Source organism: Periplaneta americana, chromosome 17 (genome assembly GCF_040183065.1).
Source record: "Periplaneta americana isolate PAMFEO1 chromosome 17, P.americana_PAMFEO1_priV1, whole genome shotgun sequence".
Taxonomy (NCBI): Eukaryota; Metazoa; Arthropoda; class Insecta; order Blattodea; family Blattidae; genus Periplaneta; species Periplaneta americana.
Genome location: NC_091133.1, coordinates 20,265,662 through 20,283,119, shown reverse-complemented (window position 1 = coordinate 20,283,119; position 17,458 = coordinate 20,265,662). Strand labels below are relative to the sequence as shown.

Sequence of the window (17,458 nt, the reverse complement as noted above, 5' to 3'; positions counted from 1 at the left end):
AGTCCAAACATTTAAATAGGACTATCTGTAATATTAGTGAAACACTGAACTTCAATCAATTTTTTGTCAGAATGTAATAAATTAGACTATGGATTCAATATCACCGAAACTTGTTTCTTTTTTGCACTGTTCTCCAAATTCCAAATTTTCTTTACATAACTAAAAGTCATAGCATATGAAGTTCTGTATTCAATGGATGTCAAGAAAACAATAACGCCACTATTATTATCATCATTAGTGTTGTTGTTCGTGTGTCCCAGACCAGAATCACAGGAGTAAAAGGTGGCAACCCTATTTGTGGATCATAGAACAAGTTTCCTTAAACTAACATCATAGAAGTTCACTGTCATAATTGCCTACAAAAATGTGCCTAAATTAAAAAAAAAGCATCAATATAATTCAAATGTTTCGAAACAAAAAGTTTTAACGAAATTTCGTGTTCATATTTTCCACCAAATCATCTGCAACATTTATCATAAATTAAACTAAGCCACGTATATTATTGCATTACTATCATCGACAACAGTTTAGATGAAAAGAAATTGCAGTATGGTTGGCATGTGGCATGGGAAAAGGAATAGCATAGCTTCACATTTGCTGTATTGGAATATCACAAGACATTATAATGTAGGCCTATAAAATAATGAGTGATAAATGTGGCAACATACGGTACCATATTTGAACTTTGACTATTGGAAAACAATGTGATTGACGTGAGAGAACAGCCTTCTTCATGCTTAACTCAAAGCTTAATGCCTGCCTGTTGGCCTTTTTTGCACTAACTCAAAGTTTGCTGCCAGTCGCTGATGATAGCAATCCAATAATACTGTAGTCCCAACACACTGATTACACCCATCAAAAACACATGCATAGAATGAAACTTTAAGAGTAAGTAGGCTTCGGCTTTGTGAGTTAGAAGAACAGATTGCCTCATATGTTGTCTATGAAAGTGACTCATTAAATCTCAGAAGAAATTACCTGTTACAAATCACGAATCCTCAACAGAGAATACCACCCAAACAGGAATGTGAACAAGCTTTTTAAGTATTCGATATTGATCTAACTCACTTCTATCTAGTTCTATTCTATATCTTTTGTAATAGGTAAATCCGAACTCTGCCGATGTTCTTGCCATCACAATAGAGACAGACACTGCTGATTGCAAATTAAATTTAAGTTCGACCCTGAATTGAGTATAGGTTAAATAAATCTGCCTGCTAGAAGCTTACCAATGAAACACACCAAAATGCAGCATGGACGTACAAAACAATAAAATAGGGTTCACATCTGTCAAATTCATCTGGCCAAACTGTAGCAAGTAGGATAGCTGCGATGAGCACACCAATCTTGAAAACACAAACACATTTGGCTACTTAATAATATGGAAAAAAAAAGATAAGCGACTAGAAGCATTTGAAATGTGGATATGGAGAAGTATGAAGCATGTGAAATTGACAGATAGGATAAGAAATGAAACTGTGTTAGAAAGAGTGGGTGAAGAAAGAATGATGCTGAAACTAATCAGGAAGAGAAAAAGGAATTGGTTGGGTCATTGGCTGAGAAGAAACTGCCTACTGAAAGACCATAGATATCACTCTACATTAGATAAAATTACTAAATACACCCGTAATTATATTGTGATATATAAGCTAGGCCTATTTGCAAATTAAAGTTTAATGAAATCATCTCACTAAAATATCAAGTTACACACGCTGACCTAAAAACTCAATTTCCTTTAAAGTATGTTTCAAAATACGGCCTAATGCGAAAATCATAATATTCAAAATGAATTAAAAATATTTGTCCAATATTCGAAAATGACAAGGTCTAAACAAAAATTAAACATATGAGAGGGGGTGTGAATAAATAATAATAGTAATAATGGTAATAGTTGATTTCCCATCGCCCTCTTCAACACTCTTCTCAAAACTCGAGAATACCGGGATGTTACTCGCCAGATGGAATCTGGTGCATCGGATGATCAGGATATGCGCAGTGGAAGACTTAGAAGAAACTAGATAGTGTGAATTTATGATAACAAATATAATTAACAAATAATAAATAACAAATACATAATTAATTTGATGAAGCGAACATAGAAAATATGAGTTAAATGGAAACGAAAAATGATATAATAAATTAATCTGAAATACAATCATAAGTAAAGTTCAGAACCTTCAACACTTTCAATCATATGTCTCAATACATTCCTAAATTCATAATTCAGTCTAATCGGAAAATTCACAAAAGAACAGGTTGATGACCTATATAATATTTCCCCGCTGGAACATTGTCACAACATCTCAAACAGCATATAAACTTTAACCCCAATGTCCAGTGGTTTCCACAACCCTTATTAAATGCCCAATTAGATTTCAATGATTCCCACAAAGAGACAAACAACAGGCTCCAGATATTAACTCGTTGCATCACAGGAAAAATAATGCACAATAAAACAGTCACACACCAGATCAATACACAAATAATAAATTAAAACTTAATTCTTAAATACAATATATAAATACAAGTCTCTGTACTATTACAGTACCCATAATGCAGAGAGAGAGAAAAGAGTATATATGTATACCAATGATACCTTAGAATTCGCGTAGCCATGTAAATATACTAGGATCGCAATACACCCGGATAGTAAATGGAATAATCTGGAATGGCAATGCTCAATTTGAAAATGAAAAGTAGAACAAGTAGCAAGGTATACGAATTCGGTCCAACCTTTTCCATGATATAATAATAACAATGTATCATCATTCCGCCCGGAGCTATCTCAGAAAATCCTGAAGACAACGTAAGTAGACAATAACTCGGTATCTCAATACTCACGCGAATCAAATCCTCAAACCACTTCAGTTCCTATAACATAATATGTACTATGCGACATAACCCACCAAACTAAAATGCCGCAGTATCTGATACATAAACCAAGATATTACCACTCGCGGATATTCTCATTAACAATTTAACAAATGTATCGTGGTCAAATACAATAAATACCGAACCAACTCGTACTGCAAAATTAACTACGCCATAATACATTGAATACAACCTTAAACATGTCGACAGCATCCATAACCGAAGTTAATTGTAGAACATAATATCCCGAAGTCAATGTACTCTTGCTAAATACAGCTAACCAGCTGACATACAGTTCTGAGTGAGCTTAACTGATCCAACATTTCTCGAAACAACCTTCCACGTCAAGAGTGAACTCCAGAGTGAAGTGCTCTGCTGCGGAACATAAACAAGAAAACTCGGTTCTCTCCCGGCATTTGTTTGAAACAGCTAGCCGGCCAATAGGAATATTGGTAAGAAAATTAGAGGAAAGGATGGCGCCATCGGCGATATAATAATGAAATGAACTCTGTCGGCGAGATGGTCTAGTAGATGATTGACTGATGCGTCGAGCTCGGCTCACATACTAAATATAATTTACCTCTTATGGCATTTCAAATTAATATACCGTCCATTAAATGAGAAATATGGTCATGTACACTAGGGATAATTTAAATATTGTAACATAATCTCCAGATAAAAAAAAGAGTTAAAAGAAAATATCTGAAGGGAAATTATATCAGTTTCAGGCTCAACAATTTCAGCGTGAGGATCACTTCAGGCATTACATCCCTGTGACAAATTGTAGCAGCGGCATTGTAGTGCACAGCAGAAACTAATTCCAATATTTCCAAGTCCTATACAGGCTTACTTATTCTTTAAACCAAATGCAAACTGTAGGTCTATGTATACTTACTGATATTAAAAGTTCAAGAGTAACAACTGCCACTGTATTAAGTGGAGAAAACTTCCTTGCTACATCACCACCAAGAACTGGTTGTAATTGTTGAATATCATCATCACCAACACTCAATGAGGCATCGTTAAAAAAAACTCCTCCCTGTAAGGTAACAAATGAAAACAATCGTAAATTAAAATTTTAAAAGAGAAAACGACGTTTTTAAATAAAAAAAAAAAATAGAACAAGAATTACATGCACAGATAAACAAAATGGCAATTATATATATAAAATTTCAGAATAAAAAATTTCTAAATATGAATAATGATTAAGAGCATCGAATATGAACATGAATTACAAAGGTATATGCCCCTAAGCAATATGTCCCTTTCAAAATGAAATGACAATTAACAGATTGTAAAGATTCTTGCATTATCGAATCTTCGATCTCGCTACGCACCACATATATCTGATTTTCATTGCGTTTTTTTAACTGATCAAATTAAACTAGGAGATGAAATAACTTCACAAATGTACAAAAAGCGCAAATTAACTAAATGTTTCACGTTTAATACACTATATTTACACAATTCAACTTCAGAAACAATTTGCACATAGGTAGCATATATATATATATATATATACACTTACTTACAAATGGCTTTTAAGGAACCCGAAGGTTCATTGCCGCCCTCACATAAGCCCGCCATCGGTCCCTATCCTGTGCAAGATTAATCCAATCTCTATCATCATACCCCATATATATAAAATTTCAGAATAAAAAATTTCTAAATATATATATATATGTGTGTGTGTGTGTGTGTGTGTGTCTTCTCATATGATCCATATACCTTAATGTCGTCTATCATCAGATATCTTCTTCTGCCCCGAACTTTTCTCCTGTTCACCATTCGTACCAGTGCATCCTTCAGTAGGCAGTTTCTTCTCAGCCAGTGACCCAACCAATTCCTTTTCCTCTTATTCTTTTTTATTTTAGTAGGTTATTTTACGATGCTTTATCAACATCTTAGGTTATTCAGCGTCTGAATGAGATGAAGGTGATAATGCCAGTGAAATGAGTCTGGGGTCCAGCACCAATAGTTACCCCGCATTTGCTCAAATTGAGTTGAGGGAAAACACCGGAAAAAACCTCAACCAGGTAACTTGCCCTAACCGGGAATCGAACCCGGGCCACCTGGTTTCGCGGCCATGTGTGCTAACCGTTACTCCACAGGTGTAGACTTTTCCTCTTATATATATATATATATATATATATATATATACATGAAGAGGTGAGAAAGATATAGTCCTAAGCCACACAGACAAGATTTTACAGGAGAGCATATTGAAGGTTTAGAGTCCAATGCTATTAGATGCGGTATCATAATTTCTTCGGCGTGTACTTACGTCATTTGTTGAGTAATTTTTGTAATATTTTACTAGCAGCTTCCTCATATGTGTAATAAGCAGACATCGGATTCTAGGGCAAATGCCTATTTTGTTTCTTTAGGAGAAAAGTAAAAATAATTATTAATATTTGTGTTTCATGGAAATTGAAAGGTATTCAAAGAGTTTTATAGTGCCCTAAAATGCCCTAAAACGGTTATTAGAGCCTAATTTGTTAATATTCGCCTAAAAATGCCTAACTCACTGTAAAGTTTCGCATTTTACTCTTACTTTTTATAATTTATACATGCATTCACTGCGAAATTTAAGGCATTTAAAAAGTGGAAAGTTTGCTTCACACCGGCCATGAAACCATTGATAAAGGAAACAAAATGTTTTGAATCTCACGACACTCGCAATAGATTTCACCGAATTTAACATGTTTGGAGGCATAAATGCCGACAAAGAACCAACCTTAGTTTTGAAGCAGGTAACAATCACAACATGTGCTGCTACCAATTCAGAGATATACTATACTATAAAAATGACTGTTTTCGGTCTGAAGCCGATTAGCTTACTGCCCTTCAGAGTGTCATAAAATCACAATTTTTGGAGAAAGAGTGTTTCTGAAATATTTATGAAAAGTCGTAAAACTGCGAATTAGTAGGGTAAACCGTTACAAAATATTTAAAAGAATGGCCCTCCTAGTGTTAACACTACCAGGAAATGCAACAATAAGTGGAACTTTGTATTTTTGTCCAATTGAATCTCAATAACAACGGTTCATTTGAATGCTCGTTAACAGTTGCTCTTTCCCTCACCTTATTTGTGTTGAGAAGTTTTGAGCGGTAGGACGTTTTCCTGTGAAGTTTAACGCGATAATGCCGAAAAATATAAGTGCAAAATCTACATTGATCCGGCAATGGCTAACAGAATATTCAGAATTCACTTATGATGGAAAAATAATATTCTGCAAGATTTGTAGCAAACAGGTATGTAACAATAGTTGAAATATATAAATTCTATTAATTTTAATGAGTAGGCCTATAATATTTATACATTGACTAAGCTATCCTGAGGTATAATTCTTTTTAAGACCACTACACTTTAACCTTTTAAATTCCGATAGTTAAGTATTTGCAGGTCATTAAAATTTTGATTGTTCGAACCCACTAACTTTGTGACAGAAATACGGCAATACAACAATTAGGATTTTATTTTAATTCAGTTTACTTTACATTTTTAGATTTCGCAAGAAAAGAAGTGCCACCTAAAGCAGCATGTGCAAGGAGCGGCTCATAAGGCTAAAGCTCAGCAGAAAAATCAACTGCAACAAACTTTACTAACACAGCCTACTTCATCCAATCTCAGCAGCAATTTCTATGCTGATTTAACCAGAGCGTTTGTTGCTGCTAACATTCCCTGGAATGCAATTGAAAATCCGGTTTTAAGACAGTTTTTACAAAAATACTGCAAACAAAATATCCCATCTGAGTCGACCCTAAGAAAAAATTACTTAGACAGAATATACAATGAAACTTTAGCTTCCATTCGGGAGGATATAGGTGATTCTTACATATGGGTCTCTGTGGATGAAACCTCAGATCCTATGAATAGGTATATAGCAAATATGGTAGTAGGAAAACTTAGTCCTGATGGACCTTCGATTCCACACCTCGTATGTGTTAAGGAACTTTCGAAAGTGAATAGCCAAGCCATTGCTTATTTTGTAAATAAAGGCCTACAGTCTTTATACTCAGGTAATATAGACGATTCTAAAGTTCTGTTGTTTTGTACTGATGCTGCCTCATACATGGTTGCTGCAGCTCCACTTCTTAAAACATTTTATCCTAACCTCACGCATGTAACCTGTCTAGCACATGGCCTTCACAGGGTTTCTGAAACAATCTGGAATGAATTTCCTCTTGTCAATTCGTTTATTTCTAACACAAAAAAATGTTTTTGTAAAGCCCCATCCAGGATTTCAATATTCAGAGAGAACTTCCCAGATATCCCACTCCCATCTCAGCCGGTTGTTACACGATGGGGAACCTAGATTCAGTCAGTGGTGTATTATTCTAAGTATTTAAAGAAGTGGTCACAGTTATTGATAAATTACCTGAAACTGATAGTGCAGCGTGTGTGAAAGCAGTGAAAGATTGTCTGAATGACTCACGAGTGAAAAACGATATTGCCTACATAACATCAAACTTTTCTTTCATACCTGCAAGCATTGAACAATTAGAACGTGAAAAACAATCTCTTTGTAGCCAAATAGCAATAGTAAAGGAAGCTCAAGTGAGCATACATTCTGCTTTGGGCGAAACTGGGAAAAAAGTTAAAAATAAGTGGGGCAACGTATTAAATAAGAATGTAGGATTTTCATTGTTGGAAAAAGTATCAAGAGTGATATCGGGGGGAAAGTGTAAATGTTCCAGTAAGTATTGATGTTTCTATTGTACCTAATTTAAAATTTGCGCCTCTCACATCAGTTTCGGTTGAAAGAAGTTTTTCTGCTTTCAAAATGATTCTCAGTGACAAAAGGCAAAGGTTAACTGTGGAGAATTTAGAAAAAATTCTGGTGGTGTACTGTGCAGATAATTATAATAAAGTCTGAGCATGGAACTGAATTTCAATAACTTAAAATGAGTAATCTTGATATCAATAATCATTATTTCGTTAGTTTCAATATATTAAATTTGTGCAGCTCTGTTTATAAATATATTATAGTATTCTTTTTTAATGTTTAAACATACTTTTTTGTGCGTATTTTAATGTATAACTAAAAATTTCAGTGAAAGAAATAAGTATGATACCTTGATGTGCCTAAAATGCCTATTTTCATTAAAATAGAGCCTAATTTTACAAATTTTGAGCTTATTTTAGGCGCCTAAAACTGCAATTTTTATTGCCTAAAAATCCGATGTCTAGTAATAAGTGAACTTACACAAAAAACATTTTTGTTAAAAGTGTGGCTTTGAAAAAAAACACACACACACACACGCGCGAGGTCATTACATATTGTCAGTTATAATAGTTACAATTGAATAGTTGAGAGTATAATATCTAGCAGAAGGTTTTTGAAATGGATGTCACAGAGCAGTCAATATTTGGAAAGTAAAATAAACAATCACTGACAGGTTAGGCTTGGTTTGTATAAGCTTTTGATATGTCTTGCATAGACCTATATGTTTTTCTGACAGGTAGGTACATCGGTTTACCCTCGACCTCAACAACAATCTCGCACTGAAATAAGGGTGGAAAGTTGCTATGAAAATGGGGGCCAGTGGGATCATTCCTTCATGGTGAAAGGATGGATAGGCAGCACATAATCTCATTTCTATGCGTTTCCTTACTGATCACAGAGAAAAGGCGAGATTTCGTAAGGTCAGGTTAGGTTAGTTTAGGCTTTTGGTTTGTCTTGTATATATTCACAATTGTCTAAGAATGTGCGGTGCAAAATTGGTGTCGGCACTCGATTTTTCCTTTTGTTTACAGTACACAAGACCATTGGCCTGTGTCATAAACACACTAATAACTAATAATAACTTGATGAAGGAGGATGGGTGGAATGGAGAAAAATTCTCTCCGGCACGGGATTTGAACCCAGGTTTTCAGCTCTACGTGCTGACACTCTATCCACTAAGCCACACCGGATTCTCATTCTGATGCCGGATTGAATCCTCTCAGTTTAAGTTACACCTCTTAGATTCCCTTTAGTGGCCAACCCTCATGCACTGCGTCACAGATGTGTGACAGTGGCACAATGTCCAACACATTAATGTGCAGAGGTGCACTCATTACGAGTGACTAAGTGGCCGGGATCCTACAGAATGAGTGTCGTCTTAAATCACTAACTGATTATTATTTTCGCATATCATATTCCACCCATTCTTCATATGATGACGCAGAATTTCTGCATAATAATAAAATAATAATAATAATAATAATAATAATAATAATAATAATAATAATAGTAATATAATAATAACTTGTTAGCATATTTATTTTATAAGATGTGTAAAAAGTTTATGAAACAGAACTTAGTCAACTAATAAAATTGTTTTTATGAGTCTAATAATATTAGTCATCACAGTCAATACTTCATAATTCAGAAATTGATAAATATTACAAGCATTTTACTCGGGACGAAATTTTCTCGTTTAATAGATGCAATCCACTTCTGTTTTAAAATTTCATTCTTTAGAAATTTAAACACATGTACTTTGTTATTAGCATCATACTTCCTCCTGCATTTAGGGACATATCACTTGTATACTATGTTATATACATGAATATCACACTTGAACAGAGTAAATACATATTACTGTCGGATGTAGTATCGTGTGTTAATGTGATTAATAGTATATTTTGTAGTTGAAAGTCCATTTATTTTTTTAAATTATGTTTTTCAACATTATGAGTATGTTTCATTGTTGTGTATGTGATACAATCATTGGTAAGGCTAGATGACTGCCGAAGTAATCTTAAATCGTTTCAAGGTTGCAGCCATTGCAGACAATATCATATTCCTGCCCTGATTGTCTGCACACATGGACGGGAAATAGCAAAGCAATATACTATCGTCACTTCGAACTGTACTGTCGTTTATTTTTTGCATTTTGTTTATGCGATATTAATTAAAAAGCTATAGAATTTTGTGTTGAATTAACATTATTTCTTATTGTTGTTTATTTTTTGCATTTTGTTTATATGATATTAAAAGCTAAAGAATTATATGTTGAATTAACATTCTTCCTTTCTTTAAAAAATAACTAACGAAAATTGATTACCGCTGTTTTTAATAAATATAAAAACAAGTCTCTCATACCCAGTTTTGAGAATAATCAGTATGCATTGAACAACGGTGTCCCGAATATTTGTAAAAAATACTGCTGGAACTAGTATCAAAAACAAATTTATATTTTGGCAAAGTAAACAAAGTGTTCAAGAAACAATGCCAACTGCTTTAAAAATACATATCCAAACTGCAGAACCATAATAAATTGACTGTACTGAGATTAAAGTAGAGCACCCATCCAGAATATTGTAGATGAGGATGAAATTTTTAATTGCTGTCACCCAAAGTGGAATGATCAGTTTTAAATCCAATTTTATTGTTATGGTAGCAGAGCTAGTGACAAATTCATAATAAATGATAGTAGTTTGCTGATGTTACTGAGCATGGAGATGAAGTTATGCCTGATAAGGGATTTCCAGGAAATCTTTCTGACCGTGGTGTTGTAGTGACACCTCATTCTTGCACAAAGGAAAATTAACAGCAATCAAATCGAAACAATATACAGTGTTGCAAGTGTAAGAATTCATGTGGAAAGATGTGTTGCACCTATGGGCATAGTTTTGAGTAAAGAATGTGGTGGGGACGCAAAGTGTATATAAAAAAAAAAAAAAAGGTAATGTGGAAAAACATTACCTGTGAAAAATATTACGAACAAAAGTCTGTATGTTTCGTGAATTGTCTTGAAATGTAGAGGGCAGAATCATTATTTTTTCTAAGATATCTTGCTGAAGTGATTGGAAAACTAAAAAATCTTATAGAACTTTTAAATGAACAGTAAGCAATGCCTTATGGCTTTTCCTTGCGAATTAACTTATAATCTCTTAGCTTCCACGGTGGAAGTTCCACCCGACAATACTGGTCTACTAAATACTGCTGGATTAACTTGTGAGAAATGGCTACGAACAGCAATCTGAAATGACACAAAATAAAGTAAAGTCATTCTAGTGACCTTGTTTTGCTGGCATGAGGCACTGTGTTGTAATTGTGAGTCATAAGGGAAGAGGAGGGGATATATCATCAGTTCACAGCGAGGGCTTAATTTGGTCTCCCTTGCCTGCCATGCACAACATAATGGTATTCTGGCGGCTCACCATTTTCGGAGACAAAAACACCAGCTATTTCCTCTGCAGTAGGTTTATTGTAACATAATCAGTGGTTGCCAAACGCCACAAAATGGTGACTAATAAAAATGTAAACCGCATACCACTATGGCAGAGAAGGGTGGAATGGTTATCTCCTCAGGTATTGCAGTGAATGACAGTGTACAGGTAAGAAGAGGGTGGAATATGATGCAATATTTGAGTAGAGGCAGAGGCATGTGTTGTGACACAACTTTTGGTGATCATTGATACATACAGAGTGTTCTGTACAAGGGCAGGTCTTTCGCTGCAAACAAAGTATTAGCTCCTATCTTTCCTATTTTCTGCCTTCCTCTGTCTCCACTTAAGATCCATATATCTTAATGTGTCGTCTATCATCTGAGATGATCTTCTGCCTCGAACTCCTCTCCTGTTCACCATTCCTTCCAGTTCATCCTTCAGTAGGCAGTTTCTCGATCACTGATCTAATCCAATATATTCATCGAAACTTAAATCTACACATCGCACGTTTTCATTTGCCAATATCTGTCCTGCATTTTTGTAGTGAATAGCATAAAGGTTGTTGGCAAGAATATCTGACAATGTTTGGAGTGTATTAGGTACCAATGAAAGCTGGACATCATTTTGGCCTGTAAAACATTAGCATAATATGTTGAATTAATGATGTACAAGTGGCTATAAGAAGATCAGTGTTGTAAGTTATTTATGTATTATCGGTAAAAGTTGTTGTGGGGAATCTATTGCTGAGATGCACAAAATGAGGCAAATGCTATAGCAGATTTGTAGAATCTTATATGCATCCTAAATAAAATGGTTCATCATAAATCATTAGCTGCTTCAGGGTATCATTCGTTGCCGGTTGCAGAAATAAACTAACTCATCAAGGCAGAAAGAAATGAAATGGTCTGTTATTCCTCCTACAGCAGATTAATATGCTTGGCAGCAATCAGACATTTGGTCGATTGAATCAAAAGAATATTAAATTCATTTTGATGTAGTTTAAAGACGCGGCAAAAATAGGAAACATGACTCAATTACTAAATGATACTACTTCCAGAGTAGAGGTGTATTTTTAAATAAATACATTCCCCTGCTCTGGGATTTCGGTAGTACCGGTAGTAGTTGTTTTCGTTGTTATCAACATCACCATTTCCACAGAAATACTTATGGAATGTCAGACGAAAATACATGGGTTCGAATGTATGAATCTCGTAGATATAGAGGTTGTTAGGTCTGCAGAGTAGACCTCACTATAAAATTGTTTAAATATGAATAAAATATGACTTTTTATAAATGCAAAATTTCACGATAGTAATACAATTTGAGTACCAATTAATAACCTTAATAATAAAATAATTTAAAATAGTACTGTAGTAATGTTAATAATATGTCCAGCAATTATAGGTACTGCCTGTACATGAAGATCATGAAAGTGTCTTAGTGCTGCCCGGCCTTGAAAAACAGTACCCTGTTGCCGCAAGGGACTGCCAGGCCTGAAATACACCTCTGCTGAATAAGACTCGATTAGAAGTCAAGCAGGTAGGCCTAAATACATTTGAATTGTTCATTGATGACAGGAACTAAGTTCACAATTTTGTCAATTTTACTTTTTTATCGATTGGTAATGTACTGGATCATCCAAATATCTCAGAACCAGAATTACATGAAGCACCTCAGCCGACAACAGCAACACGTTTGTGCAGGCAGAAGGGAAGTGATCTGCGGGGATAACTGATTTATTCAAGGTCTCGCAACAAGGTTTGTACTGTGTTTCAGTGCAAGCAACACGTGAAGTAAAGTGAGAGTAATGGCAAATAATAGGCCTAATTATTCTATTCCATATCAGGTGTTTATTTGCAATTCCTATGTCTGTACAGAACCCACTAGTGCTGTCAGGAGATTATTTCAAGAGAATTTCCCAGGTGTTCAAGTCCTAAGTTATGGGACGATTCATAGATTCATTAATAAATTTCATGAAACGGGAAGCATTCTTGATAAGACGTGAAGGCGGCAATGTACAGTGCTCACAGAAGAAACTCTTGATGACATTGGACAAAGCTTGGAAAATTCCCCTAAGAAGTCTCTTAGCCATCATTCTCAGCAAATGGGAATTACTTACGGTTCCATACAAAGGGCTTCGAAGTTGCTTAAATTAAAACTCTATAAATGTACAGTTTATTAGAAACAGGGGTTTGAGATGGGCAGGACATGTAGCACGTATGGGCGAATCCAGAAATGCATATAGAGTGTTAGTTAGGAGACCAGAGGGAAAAAGACCTTTGGGGAAGCCGAGGACGTAGATGGGAGGATAATATTAAAATGGATATGAGGGAGGTGGGATATGATAGAGACTGGATTAATCTTACACAGATAGGGACTGATGGCGGACTTATGTGAGGGCGGCAATGAACCTCTGGGTTCCTTAAAAGCCATTTGTAAGTAAGTAAATGTACAGTAATGCAAGAACTTAAACCAGGTGATACTGTATGCAGGATTAGATTGTGTGACTGAAATTTGAATAAAATGCATGACAGAGAAATTGATCCTAATCTCATTCTCTTTTCAGACGAAGCATAGTTTCATTTACGTGGGTATGTAAATTCTCAAAATGGCCGACAATGCCAAAAAACTAATCTGCTTCATGAGCAATCTCTTCATGACGAGAAATTAGGGGTGTGATGCGCAGTTTCCAGTGAGAGAATAATAGGCCCAATTTTCCTTTTTTGAGAACACAATTAACAGTGATAAATATTGAACAACATTTTGCAACCCCTCTTTGCTGAATTAACTGAGAGGGAACGTAGTTTTGCGTTTTTTTCAGCAGGACTTGGCAACTGCTCATACAGTCAATGTTTCATTGCAGGCAATTCAATAAGTGTTTGACGATAGAGTTATCGGCAATAACACATGGCCCTCAAGATCTCCTGATTTAACTGCCTGTGACTATTATCTCTGAGGGTCATTAAAAGACAAAATGTATAAATCATACTTTAGACGAACTGAAGGGTAACATTCGCCAAGAGATCAATTCAATTTCTCAAAGAGAACTAAGAAAAATAATGGGTAAGTTCATAAGAAGATGCCAGAAATGTGTTGAAAATGAAGGCAGGCAGTTCCAGCATCTCCTTTAGTGATATCGGTGAGTACATAACTTTTAAAGTGCATTAGAATTTATTAGGCAGTCACTCTATCTTGCTAAACATCAGGCTCTTGCATTGCCTGACCGGTGGGAAGTGATAACTTATCGGCCGAGCAGGACCCCACCTCAGCTGTGGTGCCACAAAATATGGATAACCCAGTAGAAAGCATACTCCATCTGTTGGTAACTACAAAGCTTCCAGATTGGCGGTCCTGTGCTAACAATATTTCTGCCTGCAATATCTCGCGCGTTTTATGAGTCTGTAGAGATTGATTGATTGGCAGTTTGCCATATTGAATGTTTAATTTTGATTATCCTGTACTTATTAATAAATAACAGTAGCAGATAATAGAAGACGGAATATACAAGGCCATAAAAGTAAAAGAAAGTCAATATGGCGACGAAATACAGAGTGGGCAAAATAAAACTGGCCCGGAAAATCTTTGTTCCAGGCTTTCCTGCACTCGAGCATTGTTTCTGATGTTCAAACTCCTTTCGGATAGTTACAGTTTTTATTTGCTACAGAGCCCATTTCATGTCATTTTGCTACTAAGTTTTGCATTGCAGCCTTTGCTGGAGGTTTTGCCAAAACACGTTCAATCTGAAACTTGCGCAAACAATTCCGCACACCTTTTCCATGAATTGTGCTTCGCATAACATTCAACAATGAACATGCGTTGTTTTATCGTGAGCACCATTTTGTGTCACATTCAACTAGCTACTAAAATGTATGCTCTTCTCACTCACTCAAACGTAATGACACAGCGAAGTTCAGGACAGAGCATGCAGGAGATGCACATGCGCGGACATGTGACAGCAACTCATTGTTGCATCGAAATCACGGTTTCCTGCATTGTCAGGATCATTTCTGCGTCAGTCTTATACATATAAATTCATATCTTTCATATATATTTTCCGCGGGCCAGTTTTATTTTGCCCACCCCGTATATCTTAGGAACAATATTAAAAGATCAAGAGTGAAAGAGTAGCATATACATACTACAGGGATAAAGCAATCCACAAGAAAAGTTTTGGACCTACCAACCTATAACAACAGTTGCAAGATATATGTATATGTATCATGAGGGAAAGGGCAAAAAAGAGGTCAATGAAATATATTCTTTCATTCTGGACTACCTTACTAATTAAGTAAAACATTATGTTAAGAAACTCCATTTTTGCTCAGATGGATGCCCAGCTCAGAACAAACCATTAATTCATTCATTTATTCATTCATTCATTCATTCATTCATTCATTCACTCACTCACTCACTCATTCAGTGTAGCATGAATTTAGTTGAAAATAAAAGGACAGAGTCTATACTTACAAGGCATACTATAGTATCATTGCATTCATCATTAATGCAAAATGCAATGTTACTGTTTCAACGAATGACATTTATGATGTAAATATTAAGTGGTGGCCAAAATTTTATAAAAAGATCACACTTAGTGATGAACATTAGGCCTATATATAGTCTGTGAAAGCAATGCAGGCTATAGGCCTACTACACCACGCAAGTAACATGTTTCATAGTTGATTTTTTTCTTAAGAAATGTATTACAGATTACTTAATAAATTCACATTTTGTTCTCTTGAGGCTAAAAGGTGTTTACATTCTTGTAAATAAAGCATTTCCATGTTGAAAGGAGCTAAAGTCTAATGACGTGTTTTCTAAATTACAAAGATTCTAATGACTCTACAAATATTCTTATGAGTATAAACTAATTCTGTATGTCTATATTTTACAGATAGATCTTCGATAGACCACTCACGAAACAGTTTTTTTTCGAATATCACCACTTCTTTAAAAAGTGGACTTAGTTCCTTTCAATAATAATCGATTCATCGGCTTAGAGTGTAAACCTGCTAACAACCAAAAATAAAATTTTACAAGGGAAGCAAAAAACTCAGTTTAAATTAACTCTAAAACTTTAGGACCAAATCCAAAGTACAGATACAAATTCCACCTGTAGGCTACTTTGGATTTGGTCCTAAAGTTTCAGAGTTAATTTAAACTCAGTTTTTTGCTTCCCTTGTAAAATTTTCTTTTTGGTGGTTAGCAGGTTTACACTCTAATCCGACGGATTAATTTGTACCTTAACGTAGTAACGCAATTGTAAAGAATTACCCCAACCACAATTTTAAACCAGACACGCACCTTTCACGGTAAGACATGCTAATCATTACCCCACAGCTGTGGATCTGGACGTTGTTGCTCAATAAGCTCAACTGATAACATTCGCTTTCTCGCATAGTGCAAAATGATGGTGGTACTGTATAATCTTCAGTTTACGGTTTCCTTCCTTCCCCTTTACTCTCAAAATTCCTATAGACCTAGACTTTGTCAAACTTATTAACATGCTAACCATTACTCCACAGCTGTGAACCTGGACGTTGTTGCGTAGTCCAAAATGATGGTAGTACTGGATTATCTTCAGTTTACAGTTTTCTTTCTTCCCCTTTACCCCCCCCCCCAATTCCTATAGACTTTGTCAAACATGTTAACCGTTACCCCACAGCTGTAGACCTGGACGTTGTTGCTCAATAAGCACTACTGATAACATTCGCTTTCTCAGGTACTGCAAAGTGATGGAGGTACTGGATAATCTTCAGTTTACGGTTTCCTTCCTTCCCCTTTACCTTCAAAATTCCTATAGACTTTGTGCATACAAAATACACGTTGGTACTGAAAAGTGCCTTTTTGTAAGGGTGATGATGCGCATTCGATAAACATAGACAATTATCTACTTTTTTTAATATTTTAGATGGTAAATTGTTGGCAATGAATAAATCGTTTCCCGGGGCCAGTTTGGTGGGTTTACAGCTTTTGCAATGGCCACATCATGTCCCTAGAGAGGTATACTACAATCCTGAGGTTATTTTCAATTATTGAAGTACTTGTGTTTTTTCTCCCGTATGTGGTGCGTAGTGGGATCGAATATTCGCCTTTTCCACACCATACGCATTTCTCATAAAGCTTTACTATTAATAGGTATTAATAAACGAAAGTAAAAACAAAAACCTCGCATAAATAATATTAAGGTTATGTCTGAACATATTCACGAAAACAAAGACATGCATTTCTAATACTCACCCCTGTGGATGTATTAAAGTTTCTACTTAGACTAACCATTATAAAAATAACTCTAAAATACAATTTCAGATTAATATATTGATGTTATTGTATTTAACACAAACATAACTGATGAGATTAACCATCCATAATAAACTTTCACATCGAGATAGTGTGACATGATTGCCAACGGAAGTGTATGATAAC

At 35.3% G+C, this 17,458-nt stretch overlaps 1 protein-coding gene across 2 annotated transcripts in view; it reads right to left on the bottom strand.

Moving 5' to 3' along the window:
- LOC138692599 (transmembrane protein 192) overlaps window positions 1–17,458 on the bottom strand; it is a 30,399-nt gene extending 12,941 nt beyond the window's left edge. Inside the window, exons 1-3 of one of the 2 annotated variants that reach the window (XM_069815612.1) lie at window positions 17,273–17,454; window positions 3,767–3,910; window positions 1,230–1,346 (exon numbers count right to left, since the gene is read on the bottom strand). In XM_069815612.1, the coding sequence (XP_069671713.1) occupies window positions 1,230–1,346; window positions 3,767–3,910; window positions 17,273–17,311 (300 nt within the window). In that variant the 5' untranslated portion in view covers window positions 17,312–17,454. Of the gene's footprint in view, window positions 1–1,229; window positions 1,347–3,766; window positions 3,911–17,272 lie in introns of both variants that reach the window. The other variant, XM_069815613.1, reaches the window with a different exon arrangement.